The 23,263-nt window shown below is 35.7% G+C and overlaps 2 protein-coding genes across 2 annotated transcripts; one reads left to right on the forward strand and one right to left on the reverse strand.

Moving 5' to 3' along the window:
* The first annotated feature begins 1,856 nt into the window (after window positions 1–1,856).
* LOC124646249 lies at window positions 1,857–3,657 on the forward strand. Its single transcript, XM_047186369.1, has 4 exons — window positions 1,857–1,896; window positions 2,272–2,346; window positions 2,925–3,034; window positions 3,427–3,657. Exons 1-4 carry the CDS (start codon window positions 1,857–1,859, stop codon window positions 3,655–3,657), a joined length of 456 nt encoding a protein of 151 aa, XP_047042325.1.
* A 17,195-nt stretch (window positions 3,658–20,852) lies between these two features.
* Window positions 20,853–22,759, reverse strand: LOC124646259. Its single transcript, XM_047186378.1, has 3 exons — window positions 22,175–22,759; window positions 20,924–20,983; window positions 20,853–20,882 (listed from the first exon to the last, which is right to left on the reverse strand). The coding sequence occupies exons 1-3, from the start codon at window positions 22,757–22,759 to the stop codon at window positions 20,853–20,855; spliced, it is 675 nt and encodes a 224-aa protein (XP_047042334.1).
* Window positions 22,760–23,263: the final 504 nt, after the last annotated feature.

Raw genomic sequence — 23,263 nt, forward strand, 5'->3', positions numbered from 1 at the left:
CATGAATTAATTATTTTATTGCCGAACCCCTGTAGGTAAAATAATGAAAAAACTGTTAAAAAGGCTTAAAATTTGCTTTGAAAACCTCCGAAAATTCAATAAAAACTGTGTGAAAAACATTGATGTGTCAGTATATTTCATCTCGCCTCGCTATATGTAGGGAGAGCGATCTTTGAAAGCGTTCAATTCTGCTTCTCTTGGCGCCTTTGACATTTTCCCCACGTGAACGAATTTAGTTGTCAAGTGAGCACAATCAAGCCTCCATCGAACGCTGCACAAGTTCCTTGGTTCTTTTAAAATAGGTATAAATCATATAATATTATAAAAATAAAATATTTACTAGATATGAAATAAATCATTGCGGGATTGTTAAAAAAATATGATCTGGATTCACGACACAGAATTCCTGAGAATCGTGTGAGATGGCTTTGATAATTTTACAGAATTTTCAAACATTTAGAACTTAAAAATAAAATATTTCATTTAAATTGCTATCGGTGAATAATAAAACGAATTTCCTCTTCACTGAAAATAAATATTAAATAACCTTTAAAAATATAAGTTCGTAAGCTTGAACGGTAATGTGGTTTTCTTAAAACATGGGTTAAAATTTCTAGAACATTTCTTGGTAAACGTGTGTCGCATTTGACGCCGTTGGCCGAAGGTGCGCGGTGAATAAAAATGTGATGTTCAATTTACGTCTGTTTCAGATAACAATTTTATTTTACTTGTACACAATTTTTCATCACTTTAGTGAACAATTTCAGGGAATATCATCCTCCGAGCCTTTTCCCCAACTATGTTGGATTCCACAATTTCAGGGAATAATGTTTGTTTATTGATTTCTGACACTTAACCAAATATTACACATTTAAATAAAACTACTTTTGCGGTTTATCCTGGTTATATCAATATTATTTAATTCTCATACACATAAACCAAAACTCATACCAAAATACATTCGACGACCTCTGTGGCGCAAAGGTCACCAAGCCGGACTGCCGAATCTGAGGTCCCGGGTTCGATTCCCGGTTCGATCGACATTTGTGTGATGAGCATGCTTGTTGGTCGTGGTCTGGGTGTTACAATATGTATTTATAAATATGTATATATGTAGCTATATGTAGTTTATCAGTTGTGTTAGCACCCATAATACAAGTTAATTAATAACTTACCATGGGGCTAACCAACCGTGTGTGAAAAGGTGTCCCGACATTATTATCATTATTTATTTATTTAATTTTAGTTTTGGTATGAGTTAATGCAGATAACAATAAAACAGTACACAAGTATATCTCTTCAAAATGCAGTAATTAACGCTTACATTGTTATGTCACAACAGAGGCGAATATTGGCTAGGTACATGCTTTTGTAACAAAACATTTTTTTTTATTTTTGATAGGTTTCTTGATTAGATACAATAATAAAATGTTTTATTGAAATTGAGTAAATATTATGACAAATCAGTTCTAAAAAAAATTATACTATTATCTATACCGGATAAAATTTGGTAACGAGGGAAAGATGTAAACTTTTAAACTCATTTTTCTCAAATTGACCTTTTACAGATTACAGCGTTTTGTCCTAACAGGGCCGATTTACTACTTTATAACTTGCTGTTTTTTTTCATTCATTTGTTGTTTAGGCGTCAACTTCCATTTGTTATTGGTTGCCTATTATTTGCAAATGTGGTATTTGCTAGTACATTTTAGAATTTTACAATGTTTTGCTAGTATTGTCTGTTTTGATAGTTTTGTTTTTCTAGCCACCTGTTATAAAGCGGGACTTCGGCGGGTTCGATAGTAGTCTGCTTAGGTACTCAGCTTTGTAGTGTCCACTTTGTCTTGTTGTGAATAATGAATTTCTTAGTTGTATCTGTATTAATATGTGTGTTGGGTGAGTTATATTGTTACAGTTACATTTATGTGCTTTAAACGATCCACAGCTGATCCGTATTTTTCATGATGAGAAGTATCCTTTCAAAGTTTAAAAAGAAAAATAATTTCACATAAGGTTATAGCCAAGTTGTTTATCCTTCCTCTTACTAAACAAGAAAGTTTTTAAGAATATAATATGTGTATCTATTTTTTACACTTCAAAGCAGAAACTACTAAATTTATTTGATGAAACTATCAGTTAATATATCTTATATACTGGTTATAGGTATTAGGTCGAAAAATTCCTGAATTAAATTGCGGGTGAAAACTTGTTTTTTATTGTTTGTTTGCAGTTTGTAACAATTGTATCGAAATATTCTATTTTTATTTTCAGTGGAGAAGATTTCCACTTACAAAACCTTCTCAGCCCTCAACAGCATCGTGTTCACGAATATTGCTTCACCTAAACGTATGTTATATTAGAGTACCCGTACACTAAACAGTCAACCAACAGTTGATCCGATAGTTTTCAATTTTTTTAAAACACTAAATCTAGGTGCCAATCAAGGTTTGCAGTCAGTCCAAGGTCTGCTGGAGCTGCGGGATTGTTCAAAAGAGTTACGATTTCGAGAGAGTTAAGGCCCTGGTACATAAAAGGCCTACGACGGAACACGACGGTTTTTAATCAGTAAGAGTCGGACACTCCCTCACCGCTGCTAACCCACAGTGGGAGGGGTCATTTGATGAATTTTGGCGTCGTTAAAAAAAACGGTTTGCAGTCGGTCTGATACCGGCTCAATACCTGATCTTTGTAATGTGCGTACCTACTCATCTTCATACTGATTTATGAACCGAAACCTACTGTCGGCCGACTAAAATGTTGCAGTGTGATCTTAATTTGAATAAAGTTGATATGGATGGTAATGAACTTTAGTAGTCATTATGATCCAAAGAAACTTTATGCATCTGCAGTGTCTATTTTTAAATAACATCAAAATCACTTATGCAATGTAATTGAAAGTTAATTGAAAATTATATTTTTTTCAGAATATGCTCACAGTGAATATTATTTCGGAAAATGTGCGATCCACAACAAGGAACTCCTCGGACGCGACCTTATAAAATCAGATAAAATGATAGGATCAAGGATTGTTCGGGTAATTTGAATAACTATTTTTGACGCTATTAAAAAATAAACCCTATATTGAAATATGCATTACACCTAGTAATAAAAAAAACACAATCAAAATTAACTACAAAATATTATTTTTATAAAATCATCGGCACGAAACTTGAGCCCTGACCTTCACCTGCGCAGAAATAATTTATTAATTTATTATGAAGTGAGGACCGGGGGTAGGCTAAAGCGGTGATTGGCCCGCAGCGCATCGCGTCATAGCCTGTCAGTCGGGATTGGTTCTTTTCGTTGGTGAAGGTCAGCGTTCAAGATTCGTGCCGATGATTCTAAACGTGTATTTTGATTGTATTCCTGGGCTTTTTGAGCACATCAAATTACTTTAACCTAACATGTTTTATTTAATAATTTCAGGGTCAACTTAATTTAACAGACAACGAACCATATCCTAACTGCGTGTACATAAGAGCGACTTCTGCTTTCGGCGACATGGTTAGGTTCCAAACGTACGCATTCAACGTTTGTTTCGTCAAAATACTTCATAACCACCGCGCCCAAATCTTCACATATCACTTCTATGAATGGTTCATACCTGCGGAAATGGCACCCGGAATTACTTGGGAAATATTCTTCTTCCGCGTCTGAATCTTATATTTACAAGGTATTTTTAGATTTAGTCAAACCAAGTCTAACCCAGTCTAACCAAGGGGTATTGGGTTTCCCGGGTAACTGGGTTGAGGGGGTCAGATAGGGCAGTCGCTCCTTGTAAAGCACTGGTACTCAGCTACATCCGGTTAGACTGGAAGCCGACCCCAACATAGTTGGGAAAAAGGCTCGGAGGATGATGAAGGTATTTTTATATTCAAGCGACGAGGAGCAAGTTTTTGATGCCATTTAGTTTTAAGTTGTATATTAGTTTATTTTAAGTGTTCTGTAAATATGTGTAAGTACATTTGTTTATGTTTTAGAAATGCCTTGGTCTTTTTAATGAATACATCATCTCCATATTGTCAGCGATCTGACCAGCAGAGAAATAAACATATTTTTAAACAAAACTTGTTTGAATACTATGGAATCAAGATGATTATAATTTTATTCCACCTAGGAGTATTATTTGGAACCCATTTTGAAACCCTAATATTCCTCATATTTTCTCCAAGATATATTTTATTCCACTTTTAAATAAGGTTGAGAAGATAAAAAAGAGAGTGTACAATACATATGTTTATTCTTAATTTATCTATAAAGATTTTCAAAACAGAGGAAGAATTTTAAGGTTATTCGCATTCAAAGAAAAACACTGCAATTCGAAAATGCTTATTATAAATAATATGTAACAGAATGAAAAGACCTGATTGATTTATTTTTTAAACACCTTCCATAATCCGGGTGAAGCACGAGGTGCCTCTCATTGAATAATTCAATCCTGAAACGAAATTGAGCCTCCCGATTTTTACTATTTTTACGTTTGCAATATTCATTTTTAATTTATTGTTACATATTTGTTTGTATATCAGTGGAAAAAATGCCCTATACTTTTTAGGATTTCGTACTCAAAGGGTGAGAGGAGGCCTGTGCCCAGCAGTGGGACGATAAAAAGGCTGTAACAGTAACAGTACTCAAAGGGTAGACGGATTCAACCTATTTTAAAGGGAAACATATTTAATTGAAAAATACGTATTTCATTATTATAAGCTTTTAAATTAACGGTGGCTAATGAGTTTATTTGATACAGGTATGACAATAATAAATATTTTTGATAAAAGCTCAATTGTCAATCAACTTATTAAAAATATTTTTGTCTATAGCTTCTTCAATGTCGTGTTGGTAATTAAAAAATTGTGTTTAAATACTTTTTATACGGCCTCATTTGCAGCAAACAAATTAAGCACTAAAATAATTACTACACTTAATAAAGAACGTTTGATCTTTCTTCCAAAATTCAATCTATTGAAAACTCTATTATAGAAATTGATCTCAAACACGAAATGGAAATAGGTACGTAACGATATTATAAGTAATTAAAAAATAAAAACAATGAAAATGATTTGTTCGCAGTAAATGGAGTTCCTTTGTGAGAAGGAGCGGACCCGCGAATGTTTGTTTGAGCCAAACAATGAGTCTGCAATTTGCGGCCGACGACGCTCGCTTTGTTGATGCGAATCAAAACCTTAACAAAATAGAGCTTAGCGGAAACAAATTTAATTATTTCATCCTGAACACACAAAATTGTAAACCACTTTGAAGTTATTATTTTATGAAACTATAGTTTTTCCTTCACAATTCCGCTACAATGACGCGTACTGTGTAAAAACAATATACATACCTACCCATTTCTATATAAATAAAAAACATTCCATCATTTAGGCACAACACCGCCATTCTTTCACAAATCTATTTACGAAAGGAAACAAAAATACCACGAACAAACTAAAAGTTTGATTACTTTATCCTTGTATTGATTTCTTTAATCTAACATTACACGTGTTTCGCACACACGGGGTTCGGAGTACATACCTGAGCCTTTACAAGAAGATTACAGGAGTTAGAGAACTGTTTCTTAACACCTGTAATCTTACAGTCAGGATCAGCGGAGGATTGGGAACATTATAATACTTATGTATAGGTATATATTTAACTATAGACGACATTGCCATCCAACAAAGCAATGCCGCCAGCATATTGGAAACACTACCGGGTGACAGCGATGAGGACCAATTTTTCGGCGCCCTTTATTATTTTTTTTATATGAATATAGATGTACCTAGTTTACTTTAAAATAATACACAGATTATTTTTAACCGGTAAATAAAAAGTTTCTAAGGTAACACTCAAAAGTAACTAAGGTACTTAGGCGAACTTGGACCTTAGTCAGTTAAAAAAAAGCCGTCAGCTACTTAATAGGTATGACGTTCTCGACGTAATTTTAATCAGGCTAGCCGTAGTGCACCTTTATTTTTTATGATAGAGTAATATCAATCCATGGAGCTAAGAAAGTTGTTCTATCAGTTATTCCAAAGGGAATCTCAATACTTAATAAAGAACCATCGAGCCAATGGAGATCATTTGGTCTAAAATATTTGGGATAACCTCTCGCATTCTTAGCAAAGTTATGAAAAAATGCTCTGAAAATATCCCGTCTTTGTGAAGCTGAAAATGGTAGTCGTAAACTTTGTTGATTATTATTCTTTATTCAGTGATACTTCATGATAATATGATTACACTTAAATGAATAATAAAGGAACAAACGGATTAATAAAAACTGTAATTATGTAAAAAGCAGCTAAACTTTTTCCGTGAATACGTAGCAAGTTAAGGTGAACTGTGTTCATTCTCACAAGTCATTTTTACGAATTCATAATAATTTTACCCTTCATTGCGCAAAGTAAATACAAAGACTTTTCTTCTTTATTTCTCAACAAATTCAATGTCATTGTTTTCAACGAAAATAATTTATTCCTTTTCCGTTTTTTTAGCTCAGCATTTATTAATACCATTAAGTTAATTAATTGCTTAAATAATCCGTACTTTTTATTTAAATTCGACTTGGCAAGATTTTGGGTTAGGCCATTAATTTTATTTATAAAGGTCACTATTTCGGAATAATAATTTAGAATCATGAGTAAGTTCGCTTAAAAACTGTTGGGTTATTGAAGTGAAGCCGAGAAGTATAAGGAAGTATTCGGAAAAAGTATCATAATAATACTGAACAAATTCAGAATTAATCAATCAGAACAATACTCTCTTAAACGTAAAACATTTCAATTTCCATTGTTGCCTAAACATTTTTCCAGAAAAAACTCATTTTAATTACAATTTATGCACTCGCGTTGGAAAATCGAAGCGAGAATCGATGATAGACTGTCAACAGCAAACGTTACTTTACTTACCGGATATTACATCAAAGATAATAATGGTTTAATAAAAAGCAAACCGAAAATCAGGAACGAAAATGGCTTGAGTCAATACAAAAGCGGCAGACAGAAAATATCGAGTGAAAATACACGTGTGAAATTCAGAATGGTATGTACACCGCATTGGGCACGAAACACCCTGGCTGAGCAAACGGGGCGACAAGCTTCAATACCATTAGCACCTTGACGAGAACGCCAACGTGCCCCGAAAGTAACCAAGTGGAAGCACCACACAACAGCATTCATGATATTTAATTTGTTAGTAACATCCCGGCATCAGCAGCTTGTGTCGTATTAGTGAAACTTTATACGATTTCCAGCAACTAGGAAACCCAATTAGCAATATCATCCGGCCTGAGAGTGTAACGAGAGTGGAGTGGCAATAAGCGCCGACGCTACAGTTAACATACTGCAAATTGCTGTTAAATTTACTTAAACTCCCTTGTTACGTCTCGAATAGAAGATAAGCACTGATTCCGCAAATTGCATAAGAGTTTCTGTTTTGCTGAAACGCGTTTGCCTGTTTGGGATGATTCCGCAGAGGCTACTTGGTGTTTTGTTTATATTTAGATTGATAAATGTATGGCTCGATTATTGATACTCTTGTTTATGTAGGTTGACACCCCGGCCGCAGTGTCTTCAAGTATCGTTGAAGGATGACTGTCTGTAGTTAGAAATATTTAGAGACAACGACCTGTGACAAAAAACTGGTAACCAATTCTGATGTATTTTATTTACGTATTTTTGATTACAACTCTTGGAAAATAAAAGTGATCAAGCCACTCGATGCTTAAAGAATAACACAGTTGAAGTTGAACAATAAACAGCAAGTACGTGAAATACTAGTTCACGGTGTTGAACACTAGTTGGCGGTGTCCAGTCAAGCTGTGTCGTCACTTGCACTAGTTAGGTTACGCCAGTTATGTGCATGACGTAGGTACATAAGTTATTCAGCCAGACTGCTTAACCACTTAGCGGAGCAGATTCAAATGATGCATGGCAATATAAGCCTCGGTCACAGCGGTCGTATTGCTATACAATTTGATTTTGTTGCTGAAATATTGGATTCGGCTTAACGTCCTCTCGTAAACGATTTTGGGTAATTTATCTTGATGAGTTTTTCATGCCTTTTTGTTGCTTTTCGAAAGCATTCGTCGCTAGCTTTGCTGGTATGTGTATGAAATAAATTTGAGTCTGAGCAAAAAACAAACTTATGTTTAGGTGTTTTGTATAGAATTTGTATTCGTATTTTTTTATCAGAATTTCGAATACACAATCTAGTTTGAATAAAAAAGTTTCTCTAATGAGGTTGTCCTTGATAAAACCGAACTCTACAAAAAAGACAATCAAGTTTAAAGGATTTTTCACAAGGTTGCACAGCTTCTGTTTATTTATTCAGTTCGTCCGTATCGTCGCCGTTCAAGGCAATCCCTGACTCCACTTTGAGCAATGTAACACAGGAAAAAATAGATTCCTTTAAAATAGGAAGCTAGACTGCAGCCTGATCAGATTACATTAGGTCTTTTAAATGTTGATGGTTTTAGTTAGCTATTTGCAGTTGGGAAAGAATAGAATGCGCAGTAAGTGGGTTGAAAATAACTTTTGATTTACAAATTCAATGAAAAATAAAATGGAATAAATTGGTGAACATTTATTCTTATCCGCGTACTTTATTTGAAAATCTTATATTTCACGACATCTACGGTATAAACTAAGATATTTGTACAGAAAGAATATTTTATTAGAGCTGCATTAAAAGCTGCGCATGGTTTATGAGTTCTGAGAAAATTATAGTACGATTCCAGTATATAAGTAGAACTTAACTTATATATAACGATACACGATCGGTTATACGAAATTCCCATTGAGATCTGTTCAAAATTATTAATAGCGAATTTAAGTCATATCATAGATAGGTCACAGAACGTTTGACAGATTATGTTATATGCCTAGCCTTTTCCCAAATATATTGAGCTGCGTACCAATATTTTACATAGAGCGACTGCGTTGGAACAACTTGCTTTGGTACCTGGTTAGATTTTTACTTGATATTTTCTTTGCACGATACAATTAATTATCGTCGAAGAAAACGGAAAAACTAAAGCAAGTATAGTTAAACATCCACGGTCCTCTCATGTTTTATGAAATAGGTGCGTAATAAATAATAAATAGACGTAGCAACGAATAGCGCAATAGCTGAACTTTTGGTCGGTATATTAATATTCTTGTTTTATGTATTCATATCTGCATAGTTTATTATTGTTCGTATAATATTTAATATTCTTAGAATATAACAGATTTTATGCACGAAAATGTGCCCGTAACAAGAGGAAGTTTTACTACTGACTCAAAATTAAAATACCCTTGCAAATCGGTACAGCAATTCAGTAACGATCATTCATAAATGCGTGCATTAATGAGTTTTATTGACCAATTTAAAAAAGAAGGCTAAATAATCTATACTATTTTTTCAATACAAAGGATACCGGTAAAAAAATATTTGTAAACGTGATTCTTAAAATCTCAGTTATCAAGTCTTCGTTATTGACACACATCTCAGGTAGAAACACCCCTCGTCGTTGCCATGGCGACGTCCAATAATAACGTATAAATAACAAATGACAATCAATAGGGTGCCAGTTAAGGTCACACTTAATATATAATTCACCATCAATTTGAGCTGAAGAGGTCATTCGTAATATAATATTAACGCCTTTGTAAATTGTAGGTAGGTACTCGTAAGAGGTATCGAAAGTTTTAGCCACGCTTAAGTTGCTTTGCTTATTTTTTTTTTGTTTATAACGAGTTTTTATTGTTTATTATTTTAAAATAAGCGTTACTTTCTGAAAACAATTGACTTCTACTCTGGCGAGAAAAGTAAGGCTTTAACACGAAATAAATGTCCACTTAATTGTTGGTCGACCAACTCCAGCAAACATAACTTCACCTTGATCGATCTTATTTTGCAGATCTACATATATGACTTAGCTACGGGCTAGACTTCGAAACCATCATTTAAAATAAAATATGCTCAAATGGCAGAAAAATCCTGAGAAACGTTTACGTTAAAATAGCTTAGCAAGCAAGTTTCACTACAACAGCATAATAAGTTTACCTTGTCAAATCCCAGTTTTGGAATTGGACCAATCGGATTGCACTCTCGCAGAATCCTGAAAGCAGAGATAAGACAAAATGTACATTTGGTACCAATTTACGATAGCTTTCTGTCAAAAAAGTTAAATAAATCTAATCGGATGACGATAATTATCGCTCCCGTAAATCAAACGTGAATGGTTCCATTTCGCTTTCGTGTGTACCGTAACTGTGAAAGGCTTCGAGCAATGCTGCTAAATGAAGATTTGTAGCTGGTAATAAAATACTTGTGTTGTCCGCATCGTTGGTATTGCACTACGGACAATACCAGACAAACTGAAAATCGTACCCAGCGTACACTCGAACAATGAGCTTTTCGAATAATTCGTATTACATTTCCCGCAAAACGTGTTCAATAGTAAAATGAATGTTTAACTTTATAATGATGTTACAAACAATCGCGTGATTTATTGACATTTCTCAATTTGTATGATGATAATGAATATAAATATTGTGACTGCAAAGCATGTAAAATGTCTATAGTCTGAGAAGTTGGGAAATAAAGAAGTCAGGTACAGGTACACCATTAAAACATGGATTTATCAACTCGCTCAGAAGACAAAGTTTGATCCTATATAGGTACAAGCAAATTAAATTACGATTCCGCCGAAATAATATTTCGCCACAATTTCCAAGAACCAAACCGCTGCGGCTCTTTTAGACACAATGTTTAATTTATAATTACACATGTGAATTTGTGAATGTAACATGTAAATTAATCCGCAGTTTATACATCGCTGTGAGTTCCATCTCACGTGTTGTCAACGGCAATATATTGCGTCGCGAATTGACTTCGGTCGCGCTTTTAGGTCGGAAATGTCGGAATATCCGTGAAACAAACGAGGCATACACAATCAAAAAGCTGATGTCACCCTTTTATTAGTAAGAAGTGAGTGCAGCATAGTGCCTCTCGTGGATTTATCGGAGCAGGTAAGCTGCATTCTGTAGCGTAGGACGCAATCTGCACAGTTGCTGTGTCGATATTGAAACGATGTACTGTTGAGTTTCATTCGCATGAATTGTGCACAGAATATGTGCGAATTTTCTTCATGTTTTTGCTGACTCGATGTTGGACCGACGCGTCGCGTCGCATCGGTTAGGTCTACCGCATAAATGACTGGAACGAATGATGCGTGCATATTTGGTAAAACAATGAAGCTGTATTTTTGCGTGCGACAAATTTCTTTGAGTCGTTTTACAGCCCCGAAGGAAAACTACAGCTAAGTTAAAGTTCGCGTTTACCAGCAATAGCATCCAACTTCGTCATCGGTTAGTGTCAATTTGTGTCATAATGGCGACACCGCTGCACCATTTCGCCCTCGCTTCATTCTCCTCTCAACACAATTTCTGAAAAACTAAATTTAAATTGGTGCTGTATCGTCTATCGGGGTGTATCACATCACTGTTTTGCCTTCATAAATATTTTATATGAACGAGCGCATGTCTAATACTGGAATGAATTTTATCCAGTGCGCAAACTTTGTCAACTTATAGTTAAATAAGTTTCATAGATACGTATATTTTTATTTTGTCGTGTTTTAGTACAAAAAAGAAAAGTTATTGATATCGAAAGATGTTTATTTTGTAACCGAATGTACGGTCACAGTCGTCATAGTAGGCACGGCGGCAACGCGAAACCCGTTTACTGACGCGAGCGCTGCTCCAAGCGCGTAAGAATAGCTATTCTAAGCGCTTGGCGATATCAACTATAGTTGATATCCATATTTTGCTGATTTTAGGGCGGACAAAAGAATGACAACATTTTTTTTACTGATGATGCAGATATGTTCTGTTAATGATTCTGGACCACCAGTTTTTTTTTTGTGCGCTGCTTAAAATTCATTCCTGTATAGAATTTATTCTATGTCGGAACTCTCCAATGCATTGAGTGGTAGGTATTTTATTAAGACCTCGATATACTCCGCAAAACTTTTAACCTTTAATATACAAGTGTGCAAACAAATAAAATTTTTGGAATTTTCCCAAAGACACACAGTAGGTAGGTAGGTATATAGGTATCGACTTTCAGATTTCAGTTGGTACTAGATATCGCCGAGACGGTATTATTCGTCTATCTTTTGTATTTACCTTTATGTATCTTTTGTCTTTGATCGGTCGGGCTTTGAGTTTTTGTTAGCCTTTGAGAAGACTCTAACAAAAATGCTTTGTGCATGTGTTTTTTGTGAAATCTGAAAACCGTAGGTACTTTTTTTTGTTATTTTAAATTCCATCTAACGTCAGTTTAGTTGAAATCAATTAACGTATTGTTTGGTTATTCTGTAATTTTCCACGGATAAAATGAAAATGCACGTATCTATTTTCGGAACTTCAGGCTTTTGTGCATAGGTATTTGCGTTTCGCAAACAGCCATCACATTATCTTTTCGCAAAAAATAGTCGGAAGTATGCCGGTGAAAGTTTTAATTGCACTTCACGTGGCCTCTTCAGCTGTTTTCCCGTGATATATCGTGAATAATGTACCGCTGAGAGAAATGTATTATTCATCAATCTTCCGTACCGCTATTACCTATTATGTGTTCTGCGGGGTATGGGTGACTGCTAATATACTCCGCTCATAAATTATTTAAAGGGATAGCACTGATTATGGTATTTATAACTGTTAATTTAGTAAAGATATAGTTTTGGTTGTGCTTAATGAAATGATTACGTTACACTCTGATTATGTTCAACTTGTTTGTTTATTGGAATGAAGAATATCTGTTCAAACAATACAATTAACTCTTTAATTATAAAGTTACTTCTCTTCTGTGAAGTTTTCCATTATTTTATAAGTTGAATATCATAAATAGAATTTGAATCACAATTCTGTGTACCTCATCTGCGTCCTAATATTTGAACTAAAAATATTATGTAGGGAAATCGTAGCGAGCAAAAGTTACCAAACAGTGTTCTTTTCACAGGAAAATGGCCCAAGTTGGTTCATACAAGAAAACATGGCGATTCATACAAATAGTCTCAATTTCTATAAGGTCATCCCATTCGATATTAACTTGAAATTGGCAAAAGGTACAGGAATTTTTATACATAACAAAAAGCTCTGCAGTAACCGTATTCACGCGTGAACAGAATTTTAACAGCTGTGATTATGGTAACCATAAAAACGGAATGATGGGGACAACATTTGTTTTAGATGTAAAATAATTTTTATTAAGTATCTAATATTTCAAACGGTATTATTGGCGGGTAGAAATATTTCCATCGATAATTTTCCGTTTGACACTTTTATTTTTATGACCCTGCCTGTCTAGACGTGTGTTAGGCCTTAGATGGCAAATGGAATAGGAGTTAAGGCGTCGTTTGTGAAATAGATTCACATCTTGCTGTGATTTATTGTGAAATGTGGGTTTGGCAAACTATAAAAAAGGCTAACATTATTTAAGTAACTGAAATTAGTAGGCAGATTTATGCGATGATATATTATTTATCTTCTTTGCTTCGTTGGTTATGATTTATGTAATGTCCACTGGCTACTGTATAGACTTTTCTTTTGTCGCTGAAATAAAAAAATGATTGTGAAAATATCATCATCATCATCCTCCGAGCCTTTTCCCAATCATGTTGGGGTCGGCTTCCAGTCTAACCGGATTCAGCTGAGTACCAGTGCTTTACAAGAAGCGACTGCCTATCTGACCTCCTCAACCCAGTTACCCGGGCAACCCGATACCCCTTGGTTAGACTGGTGTCAGACTTACTGGCTTCTGACTACCCGTAACGACTGCCAAGGATGTTCAATGACAGCCGGGACCTACAGTTTAACGTGCCATCCGAAACACAGTCAATGGTGTCTAAGATATACTTAGAAAGTACATACAAACTTAGAAAAGTTGCATTGGTACTTGCCTGACCTGAGATCGAACCCGCGCCCTCATACTTGAGAGGTTGGTCTTTTACCCACTAGGCCACCACGACTGTGAAAATATAATGGATTGAAATTGGCTGCCTTAATCTTTAACCGGGATAGTCTTATGTCTAATAGTAGACTAAATAATATCAACGTAAAGTGGAAAATAGAAAATATTTCAAATTGAAACTTTCAGTCTTCAGAAGCCATATTAGTGTTGTGTGTGCTTACAAAAGTTCAGGCAGACGATTTGGTTGTGTTACAGAGTCAATAAAATTGGCTGGGACAGCTGTTGTCTTGTACAATTTCGTTTTTTTGCCTTTGCTCCGGGAACATTCCTTTATTGACTAGATTTTTGTTTCGACTTTTCAGGACTGCAAGTTGAAAATTTGTGTAGGTACAGTGTACAAACAGCAATAGCTAAAAGATATCCACATCTTTGTTTTTTTAGCATCCGATTTCCAGTAAAATATTTTAAGTAATGTAGAAAAGATTTTACTTCTTCGGAAACGGGAGTGCTTTAATATTAAGACACCGTAATCTGATAAATTCCAATGATGACATAAATCCGACGTTCGAATGTTTATCCTACATATAGACGCAGAAGCCATTACCGGGTCGGGTCCCATCAGCAGCTTCATAAAATTAATCCAATTTCTGCAATATCAGTAGAATTTAATCGAATTAGGCGCATTAATCTGAATCGGGAAAATAATTATATTACCCGGAGACAATAAACAAGGGTTCGCCTATAAAAACTTGTTGGTCTAATTGAAGTTAGAACGAGAGGTAATTGAATCGAAGCCACTCTGGAGCCGCGGTTCTGCTAAGTGAATTATGAACCGCATTCACTGACGCTGTTACATGCTTTGACAGTTCCCTGATGGCAGCCGCTATCTGGCGGGTCGCATGTCGCCTACAAGCACCAACTCGTAGGTAATTCAATTTAGTCAAAGGTACCGCGCAGCTTTGTTCCACTGCTACCTTTTCAATGTAGCTAAGTTAATTTCGGAGAAGGCATACTATGTAAATCGAGCGAATGGGGTCGCCTTTTTATCTTTGGTTTTGTTTTAGAAAGCCTTTTCTCGTTTGATCATTTATTGTGTTACAGCAAACGATGTTATTGGCTACTTCTGGGTATTTTTAGATTAGGTACCTTCAGGAATAGCAGCGATTGAGTTGTTTTCCGAGAACTTGTACAAACACTTCAGAACAGATTCGAGACAAAATATCTATACCTAGTTTAGCTTTAGCTATCTACTTCTAAGAAATGGTTCACGTTACTAAGCACAACCATTATGCAACATAAAATATACGAGTACGAAATAAACTTTTTGAAAGTCCTTTAAAACTTCGTGCTCGCCAGTCTCAACTTCTATCTACACAATAAGTACTATCAACAATGTTGAACACAACGAATTCGCACGACGAACACCAACTTAGGTATTCAATGGAACAATTCAAGAGGCATAATCGAATAGAATATATTCGTCATAAAGGCTGATAAATTGTAAGCATTCCACGAGGAGCCGCCATAAAGTTCACTGTTCAACCCTCAGCAAGGGGGTGGCTTGGGGAAACTTGCGACTGCGAATTTGTTATCGCTATGAAGATAAGTATAACTACAAACACGTATAATATCCGCCTTCCGTGAAAATCGACCATCTTATAAGTGTTATGTTATTGAATTATACGGTTATGGTCTCTGCAAAACTTGTAAATAAATCTTCTTCTTCTTTTTGTTTTTCCGAAACGACATTCTGTATACATGGTCCAGGGATGGCCTTCGAATTTGGCGTTTATTCTTAGGCTAACCAAGCCTAGAGATAAAAAATATGGCAAGTGAGCTTGACGATTATTTTATGGATTAAATAAATATACAGGCGGCTATAAATATTCAGGACTCCATGATAGTTTAAAACTACGCTAAAGTTACAGCACTATAAAACATCACCACAATTGAATTTTCATGTGTGATCCAATTTGTTAAGGCTCCGTTCCGCAGCATAACGCTACAATGTCTGAGAACAACACAAGTAGTGACAAGTTGCAAGTCTGCAAGCTCATTGCTTACGACGACTATGGCGACCTATTTTATTCACGAGCTTTGTACAATTTGCGAGCAACCGCAAGACCTCCGAAGCACAATGTTTCTATTTAAATAATGTTTATGGAACCTTTTAATGCAAGGCGGAATTTTTAATGGAAATTAAATTTTGTTTCGTTTTTCCAACGCTTTGAACTGAGTGCGCAATTATTTTGGAAGATTATAAAAATATCAGCTGTACGCAGTTGCGTAGGTCAAGTGCAAAAAGAGATTAGGTCTCAAAGTTGAAATGGATGAGGTTCTTAGAGTACTTTAGGTTATCAAAGAAAACTAAATTTCGGGTCTTTAGAAACCCGTATTTTATCTTGACTTTAGAAGAGCTTACAGAATAAATGGCTTCCGAATATCCGAAGGCCTAAAAACGTGCGATAACGATCGGTTTCTGGTCCTCATGTACCGGATATTTTAATGCTTCACGTCACCTCAATAAAACGCAATACAGAGCAACGTCTTAATGGTCTTGAAAAAATGTCCATCGCAGATATATTCGTTTTATTGCGTTATCTGTGCGCACAATGCTTATATGGCGACTATAAGTCAAGACGTTCCCTCGAAATGAGCAATAAAGTCAGTATGGCCGTTTGATAGTTATATCTGTTGCGAAAGGCACCTGTTATGTTTGTTCTTATGATTACTTATGGTACGTTATTAGTTTGGAGAGGGTGCAACACTGCTTCACGTGACTTTGGAGTTTTTGTTGCGAGGAAAATAGTATGTGGTCTTCAGATAAGGGTGAGCGAGTCGACATAATGATGTACGTATTGTTTTTGCAAATGTAATACGTATTATATTGTCAAAACAATATAAATTATTCTGGGAAATGTGTTTACCGAGTATATTCTATGAATAAAATTAAATCTTGAGTTCGTTATGTTAATTTCATTTATTTTACTCGAAGTTTCTATTGCTACGTGATAAGTTTCGAAAATTATTAATTATTATTCTCCCGTAGAGTTCGCAGGATAAGTTTAATTCTGCTCGTTCAATAATATAAATATTATGATGTCAAAGTCCTAGAAATCTTCGTTTCAACTCTCAAAGTTTCCACTTTCTTACTCATTTATACGCCTTTATTAAATAGGATAGCGTAAGAACTTTACCGCTTCATATCTCAGTTATTTGAACTATAAAATGAGTTCGTTAGAATAATACATAATTGGAAATTATAATAAGAACCCGCGATGAATTTTGTTTTATATTACCCATCTGTTATAGGATTTTTTTTGTTGTTCATACAGAAACAACTGACATAATAATTACGCGTTTAATCGAATAACAAAAAACACATGTTTTAATAGGTTTGCAATTGTTTTAGCCTGTGGTGACAATGAAAATAACTGAAATATAATACCAGTGCAGCTGTGTGAGTACATATGAATTCAACATGCATTTTGCGGGTCTTGTATGGACGTACATTCGTTCCGATTATAGTTTGTTTTAGTGCAAGTTTTCCACATGTCATTCACTTATTCTGAACACAATACTTATGAACTCTTTTAGTGAATGTAAAACAAAAGTAATGTTTCTTTTGAAACTTGATTTATTTAGTTCAATAATAACATCTCTTGTTACCAGCTCTCAGGCAGCAATAAATACAACAGACCTCCATTATCCGACAGTGGAGACTCCACGAGAGTTGAAGACAATGTTATTAACGTATATTTTACGAGGTACATTTAGAATTTTATGTCAGCCAGTACGTGGGGGCGAAGAACCGAGGTCATCTAACTTAACTCATAAACAAGTTCGCTATTCGTCGTGATGCACTCCAAATTATTGTTGCAAATGAATTTTGGTACATTGTTTGTTCCTAGCTTTGTACCATTTTGTTCGGATATATTATTGTGCGGATTTTTTTTTGTAATGGAACTTTGTTTGGTTGGAAAAAAACTGTGTTCTTTTGTTTTTATTTTTGCAGCAACGTTTTGTACTTTTGTAAATGTTTGCCTGCGTTTTTATTCGTTATGGATCCTATGAGAGCTATTTCACTACTACTTTTAAAGTGGGTACAGCGCATTCTGTAATATATCTATATTGTTAAGACTATGGAGCAGTTATGAAAATTAATTCAAGCAAGACATTGCATGTATCTTACCTACTTTTAGATTAAAAAGAGTTTAGAGTCTTTAATACATTATTTTGAGATACTTATACCTACTTAATAATTGCAAGTTTAATTTGTTATTGGTGCACACATACCTTCGCAACTCAGAGTCATCAGTTGAACATGCTGTAACAAATTCTCCTACAATACCAATGAATGTGTGAACTGGGGTTATTAGTGTTCGTGTGCTAAAGAATTAATTGAGTTCTTACGGCGCACGAGTCTAGCGGGGTTGGTTGAAAACTATAGGTTCGTGTCCGCTTGCCACTTTGTTGCTATGAGTTGCGTGCTAACTTTAAGACTATTTTTACTTTGGAAAATTATCTACATTAAATAATAATAAATATACACTGCTATTTTACATGATTTACTAACAAGTACTTGTGTAATTATTGAAGCTACTGCATGGAAAATATATGGGAAGTAACCCATTCTATATAAAACGACATTAATTAAAAAAATACACACTAAGGAAGACAATAAAATAAGACAACAAAAGCGAAATATGCTAAGCATTAACACTTAAAAAAGTCAACATAATTACAAGTCCAATGAGTTTTCGTTCATTCGGTAACTAGTACAAGTGGTGGGGTTTTATCCGAGTCGTTCGTTAGCTTCCGAGAGCCCTCGTGCACTAGTCGAGAGGTTGCCCTTTGATGTAGACTGTCGGAGTCAACCGCTCGCCCTTGGCCTCATTACGTGAAGTTGACATGTTAACTCCAATCATTGATGCTAGATGAAGTTACTGTAATAAATAAATTTATTGATTATATGTCGTGATTAAGGAGAAATATTGAGACAAAGACTTCTATAGCAGTACAAATATCGTTTGCTTTTCTGTATCTTTTATAATGTTTTCGTCACAATCTCTTTAAGCAAAGGTAGAATTTCTGTTGCTCTGGCTGTATTTTTTTTATATTGTCGTTTTTTTCTTCAAATTACAAATAGGTAATGTATTGCAGTAAATAACATGAGATAAATATAACATTAACTTGATAGATGTACAAATTAACTTTGTAACTTGTTTATGGCCACAAATAACTTCGGTAATCAGACCAAAAGTTAAATTGGACGCGAAGCCGGTTAAGTTTCTTTTCATTGTTGTAAATAAACTGTTGGGAGTGAGAACTGGCTGGTGTTGCTCGATAGTAGAAATTTATCTTAAACAACCATACGAATTATGCCGAAAAGTCGTATTTACTTTTGAGCCTCTTTTAGGCTCTGTTTTGTTTGTGAACAAAAGACGAATACGAAATATCACCTTTTCAAATATACCTCCGTTCTGTTTCTCGGAATTAGTGTTAAGTGTTGATTCAGATTAATTGCAAATTAATTAATTGTTTGCCAAAATTATTTCGGGTATTGACTTAGCTAATAAATCAAGGCTAGGTATTTGATTCATGTCACATGAACCTAATTAATTTTGATACCATTTGGGTTCTGAATATCTCTACAGTAATTTGATTAAATTCTGATCTATCGTTAATCTTCTTCAGGTAGTTCAAATGTGATTTGGCAATGTTAATACCTTTGTCATATTCGAACTGCAGATTGAAGGAGATACGTTGATGCGTATTCACTACAATACATTTTAAAGGATCTACTGCTAGCAAAAACAAGAAGTCTGTATCATGATTGTTTATGTTTTACCACGTCGTTTCAGTCGAAAGACGTCCAATGCTGGACAAGCCCAAGGTTTACCCCTTTTCCCGGTTTTCAGTAATCTGCATCTAATGATTCCCGCTGACCTTGGACTTCAAAGCCGAAAGACAATATGCATGTACACATACGTATGGGACACCTGTTTTCACATCAATATCTTCATTTATGCTCCATTCGATTAGAATAATAGAAATAACCTACTGAACTAAAGGTCCAACAATTTGCAAAGTGCCAACTAAAATGGAGTATAACTTCATATTGTTTTCTTAAAAAGATTTATTTATTTATTTATTTATTTATACTTTATGTACAAAATAGGTACATTGGCGGACTTAATGCCTCAAGGCATTCTCTACCAGTCAACCATCGGGTTAAAGAGAGAAAATAAATAGGTAGTACAAAAAAAAAAAAAAAAGAAAAGAGAAAGTCATGAATAGATAAATAAAAACATATTACAATACATAAATACTTAATACATAATAATATATAAATATATATTATACATACAACATAAAAATAAAATATCAAATCAATAAGAGTGACGACGACTCAATTAGGTAAGGAGTTTAAATAATGATGGCGAACTGTACGCTTAAAGGAATACTTACTGGGTGCCTTTTTTATGTCAAGGGGAAGAGCGTTCCAGAGTTTAATTGCTGATACAGCAAAAGAATTAGCCATAAATCCGGTGCGGTGACATGGAATTTCGAGCAACAAATTCTCAGAGGAACGCAGGTTACGGCTATGAGAACTGCCCAATAACTTAAAGTAATTTTGAAGATAATCAGGAGCACAGGGATCGTTGAGAATAGAGAAGAGCATACAGAGAGATCTAAGGGATCTTCTATGACGAATAGGCAGCCATTTAAGCTGAGAACGAAAAGAGGAAACGTGATCATATTTACGAAGGCCGAAAATAAAGCGTATGCAGTTATTGAGAAGACGATCCATTTTGTTGAGAAGTTCTTGAGATAGATCCGAGTAGCAAACATCAGCATAGTCAATGATAGGAAGCACAAGAGACTGTACCAAAGTAGTTTTAGTACTGATAGGAAGGAAATGCTTGAACCTGTAGAGAGATCGCAGCGTTAGAGTAACCCTTTGACTTACCTGGCTAACCTGCTTTGACCAACTGAAGTTGCTGTCAATCAGCAACCCCAAATCCTTCACCTGTTGCGTTAAGCCTATTGTTGAACTATTGAAGACGATGGGTGTTAAAGAATTAGTGTCCAAACGGTTTAGGTAACCGGAGCTGCCTATAAGGATGGCCTGACATTTGCCGGTGTTAACAACTAATCCAAATTTGTCAGACCACTCTTCAATAGTTCGCAAGTCAGCATTAACTAAAGATATGCAATTATTAAGATTGCCGACCTCAGTTTGTGCGTATAATTGCAGGTCATCGGCATACAAATGGTAAGAGCATTTTAAAGAGCTAGTGATGGCATCAATAAATAAAGAGAATAAAAGAGGAGAAAGAATACCGCCTTGCGGAACACCAGCCTCCAGATCACACCAATCGGATAAACCCTGATCAGTGCGAACCACCTGCTGGCGACCGCGAAGATATGAGGAGAACCAACCCAATGCTGGCGATGAGACCCCAAAACGAGACAGGAGAGCAAGGAGAATATCATGGTCAACCATATTAAAAGCGTTGGAGAAATCAATAAGAACTAATAAAGTAACCTTTGAATTCTCCATGCCCTCCCTAACGTCTTCGGTTACCTTGAGCAAGGCAGTGGCTGTACTGTGACCGGGCCGAAATCCGGATTGGAAATTAGAAAGGAGGTTGTTACTGAATATGTGCGATGACAATTGTTTATGAACAACTGCTTCAAGGATTTTGGATAGAAAGGGGAGTATGGAAATAGGCCTAAAGTGATTAAGTGAGCTGGGGTTATTAATTTTAGGAAGTGGGATAATAAATGCTTTACACCAAGACGTGGGGAAAACTTCAGACTCCAAGGAAAAATTTATAATATGAGTAAGGATAGGCAGGATAACATCAATAAGGAAGGATATCATGATTCTGCTGACACCGTCACACCCAACCGCTTTGGATTTGATGTTAGCAAATATTTTACGAACCTCATCGCCAGATACAGGGGAAAAAGAGAAAGAATTTTGAGTGAATACGGGCATGGAAGTAATTTCAGACACGGTTTTATTTTTTACCGCATCCGCGAGCAAACATGCTTTCGAAAAATGTTTATTTAGATCATTCAGTGAAAAGTTGGAAGATAAGTTGTTGTTAGGAATAGATCTAGAGATACCGAGAGTTTTAAGAAACTTCCATATGTCAGCCGGTGACGAGTTGAGAACATTTTCACAAATGTATCGGCGTTTAGATACTCTTACCATCTGATTGCAGCGATTTCTGGCCTGCTTATACAGCAGCCAGTTCTCCTCACAGCGATCCCTTCTATATTTTCTGAAAGCCCGGTCCCGTCGTCTCATAGCCATACGAACTCCGGGAGAAATCCATGGAGCAGGGGGCCGCTTGATACGCACCTCCCTTAGGGGAGCGTGCGAATCAAAGAGACCCATAATGTGCCTATTTAGTCTCTCGACTTTCTCGTCCACTGTCGACGCCTCGACAATGTCGAGCCAGTCAAGAGATCTGGCTTCATCCAACAATTCCTCCCTATTCAGCCTAGCAAAATTACGTAAGCGTACTACAGCGGGCCGTGGCTTGGGTGGTTTAATTTTATATGACAAGTAAATCAAATCATGTCTAGAAAGCCCGGGTGCCACAACCTGACCATGGTTTGCCACATACGCCGGCGAATTCACGAGCATAAGGTCAAGCCAGGAGTCGCACGAGTCTAAGTTATGGTGTGTGGGATTGAGGTCGAGAGATAATAGACCCGTCGACTCCAGGATTGCACTCAGCTTGCGAGACCTAGAGCTCTGCTTCATAAGATCAGTGTTAAAATCACCCATGACTATGATGTGTTTGTACTCAGACGCAATCAATTCAAGGATAGATTCCACACTGGAGAAATAGTCTATTGAAGGTGGACAGTATACGACCCCTAGAACAGCTTTAACCCCTTTGACAGCAATTTCAAGAAATAAATATTCAGGATTACCGTTATACAGCGGCGACGAAGCAAGTAAGATTTTGTAGGGAATGTCACTACGTAAATAAATAGCGACACCCCCGGCTCTTTTTCCCGTGCGATCATTGCGAATAAGGATAAAACCAGGTAGGCAATAAGAAGTAGACGGAAGTTCGGGTTTGAGCCAACTTTCTGATACTAAAATCGCGTGTAAGGCTACCTCAGAAAATATTTCCAGCATATCAGAGTGGTGTTGAGGAATACTTTGAGCGTTGACATGGCAAACATTAAAACACTTGGGAAATCGACAAAACTCGCTATTTAAAAAACCGGAGGGACTAAAAGAATCGTCAAGAGATAACGAAGAAGTTGAACTAAGACACGA

The sequence above is a fragment of the Helicoverpa zea genome, chromosome 1 (genome assembly GCF_022581195.2).
Source record: "Helicoverpa zea isolate HzStark_Cry1AcR chromosome 1, ilHelZeax1.1, whole genome shotgun sequence".
Lineage (NCBI taxonomy): Eukaryota > Metazoa > Arthropoda > Insecta > Lepidoptera > Noctuidae > Helicoverpa > Helicoverpa zea.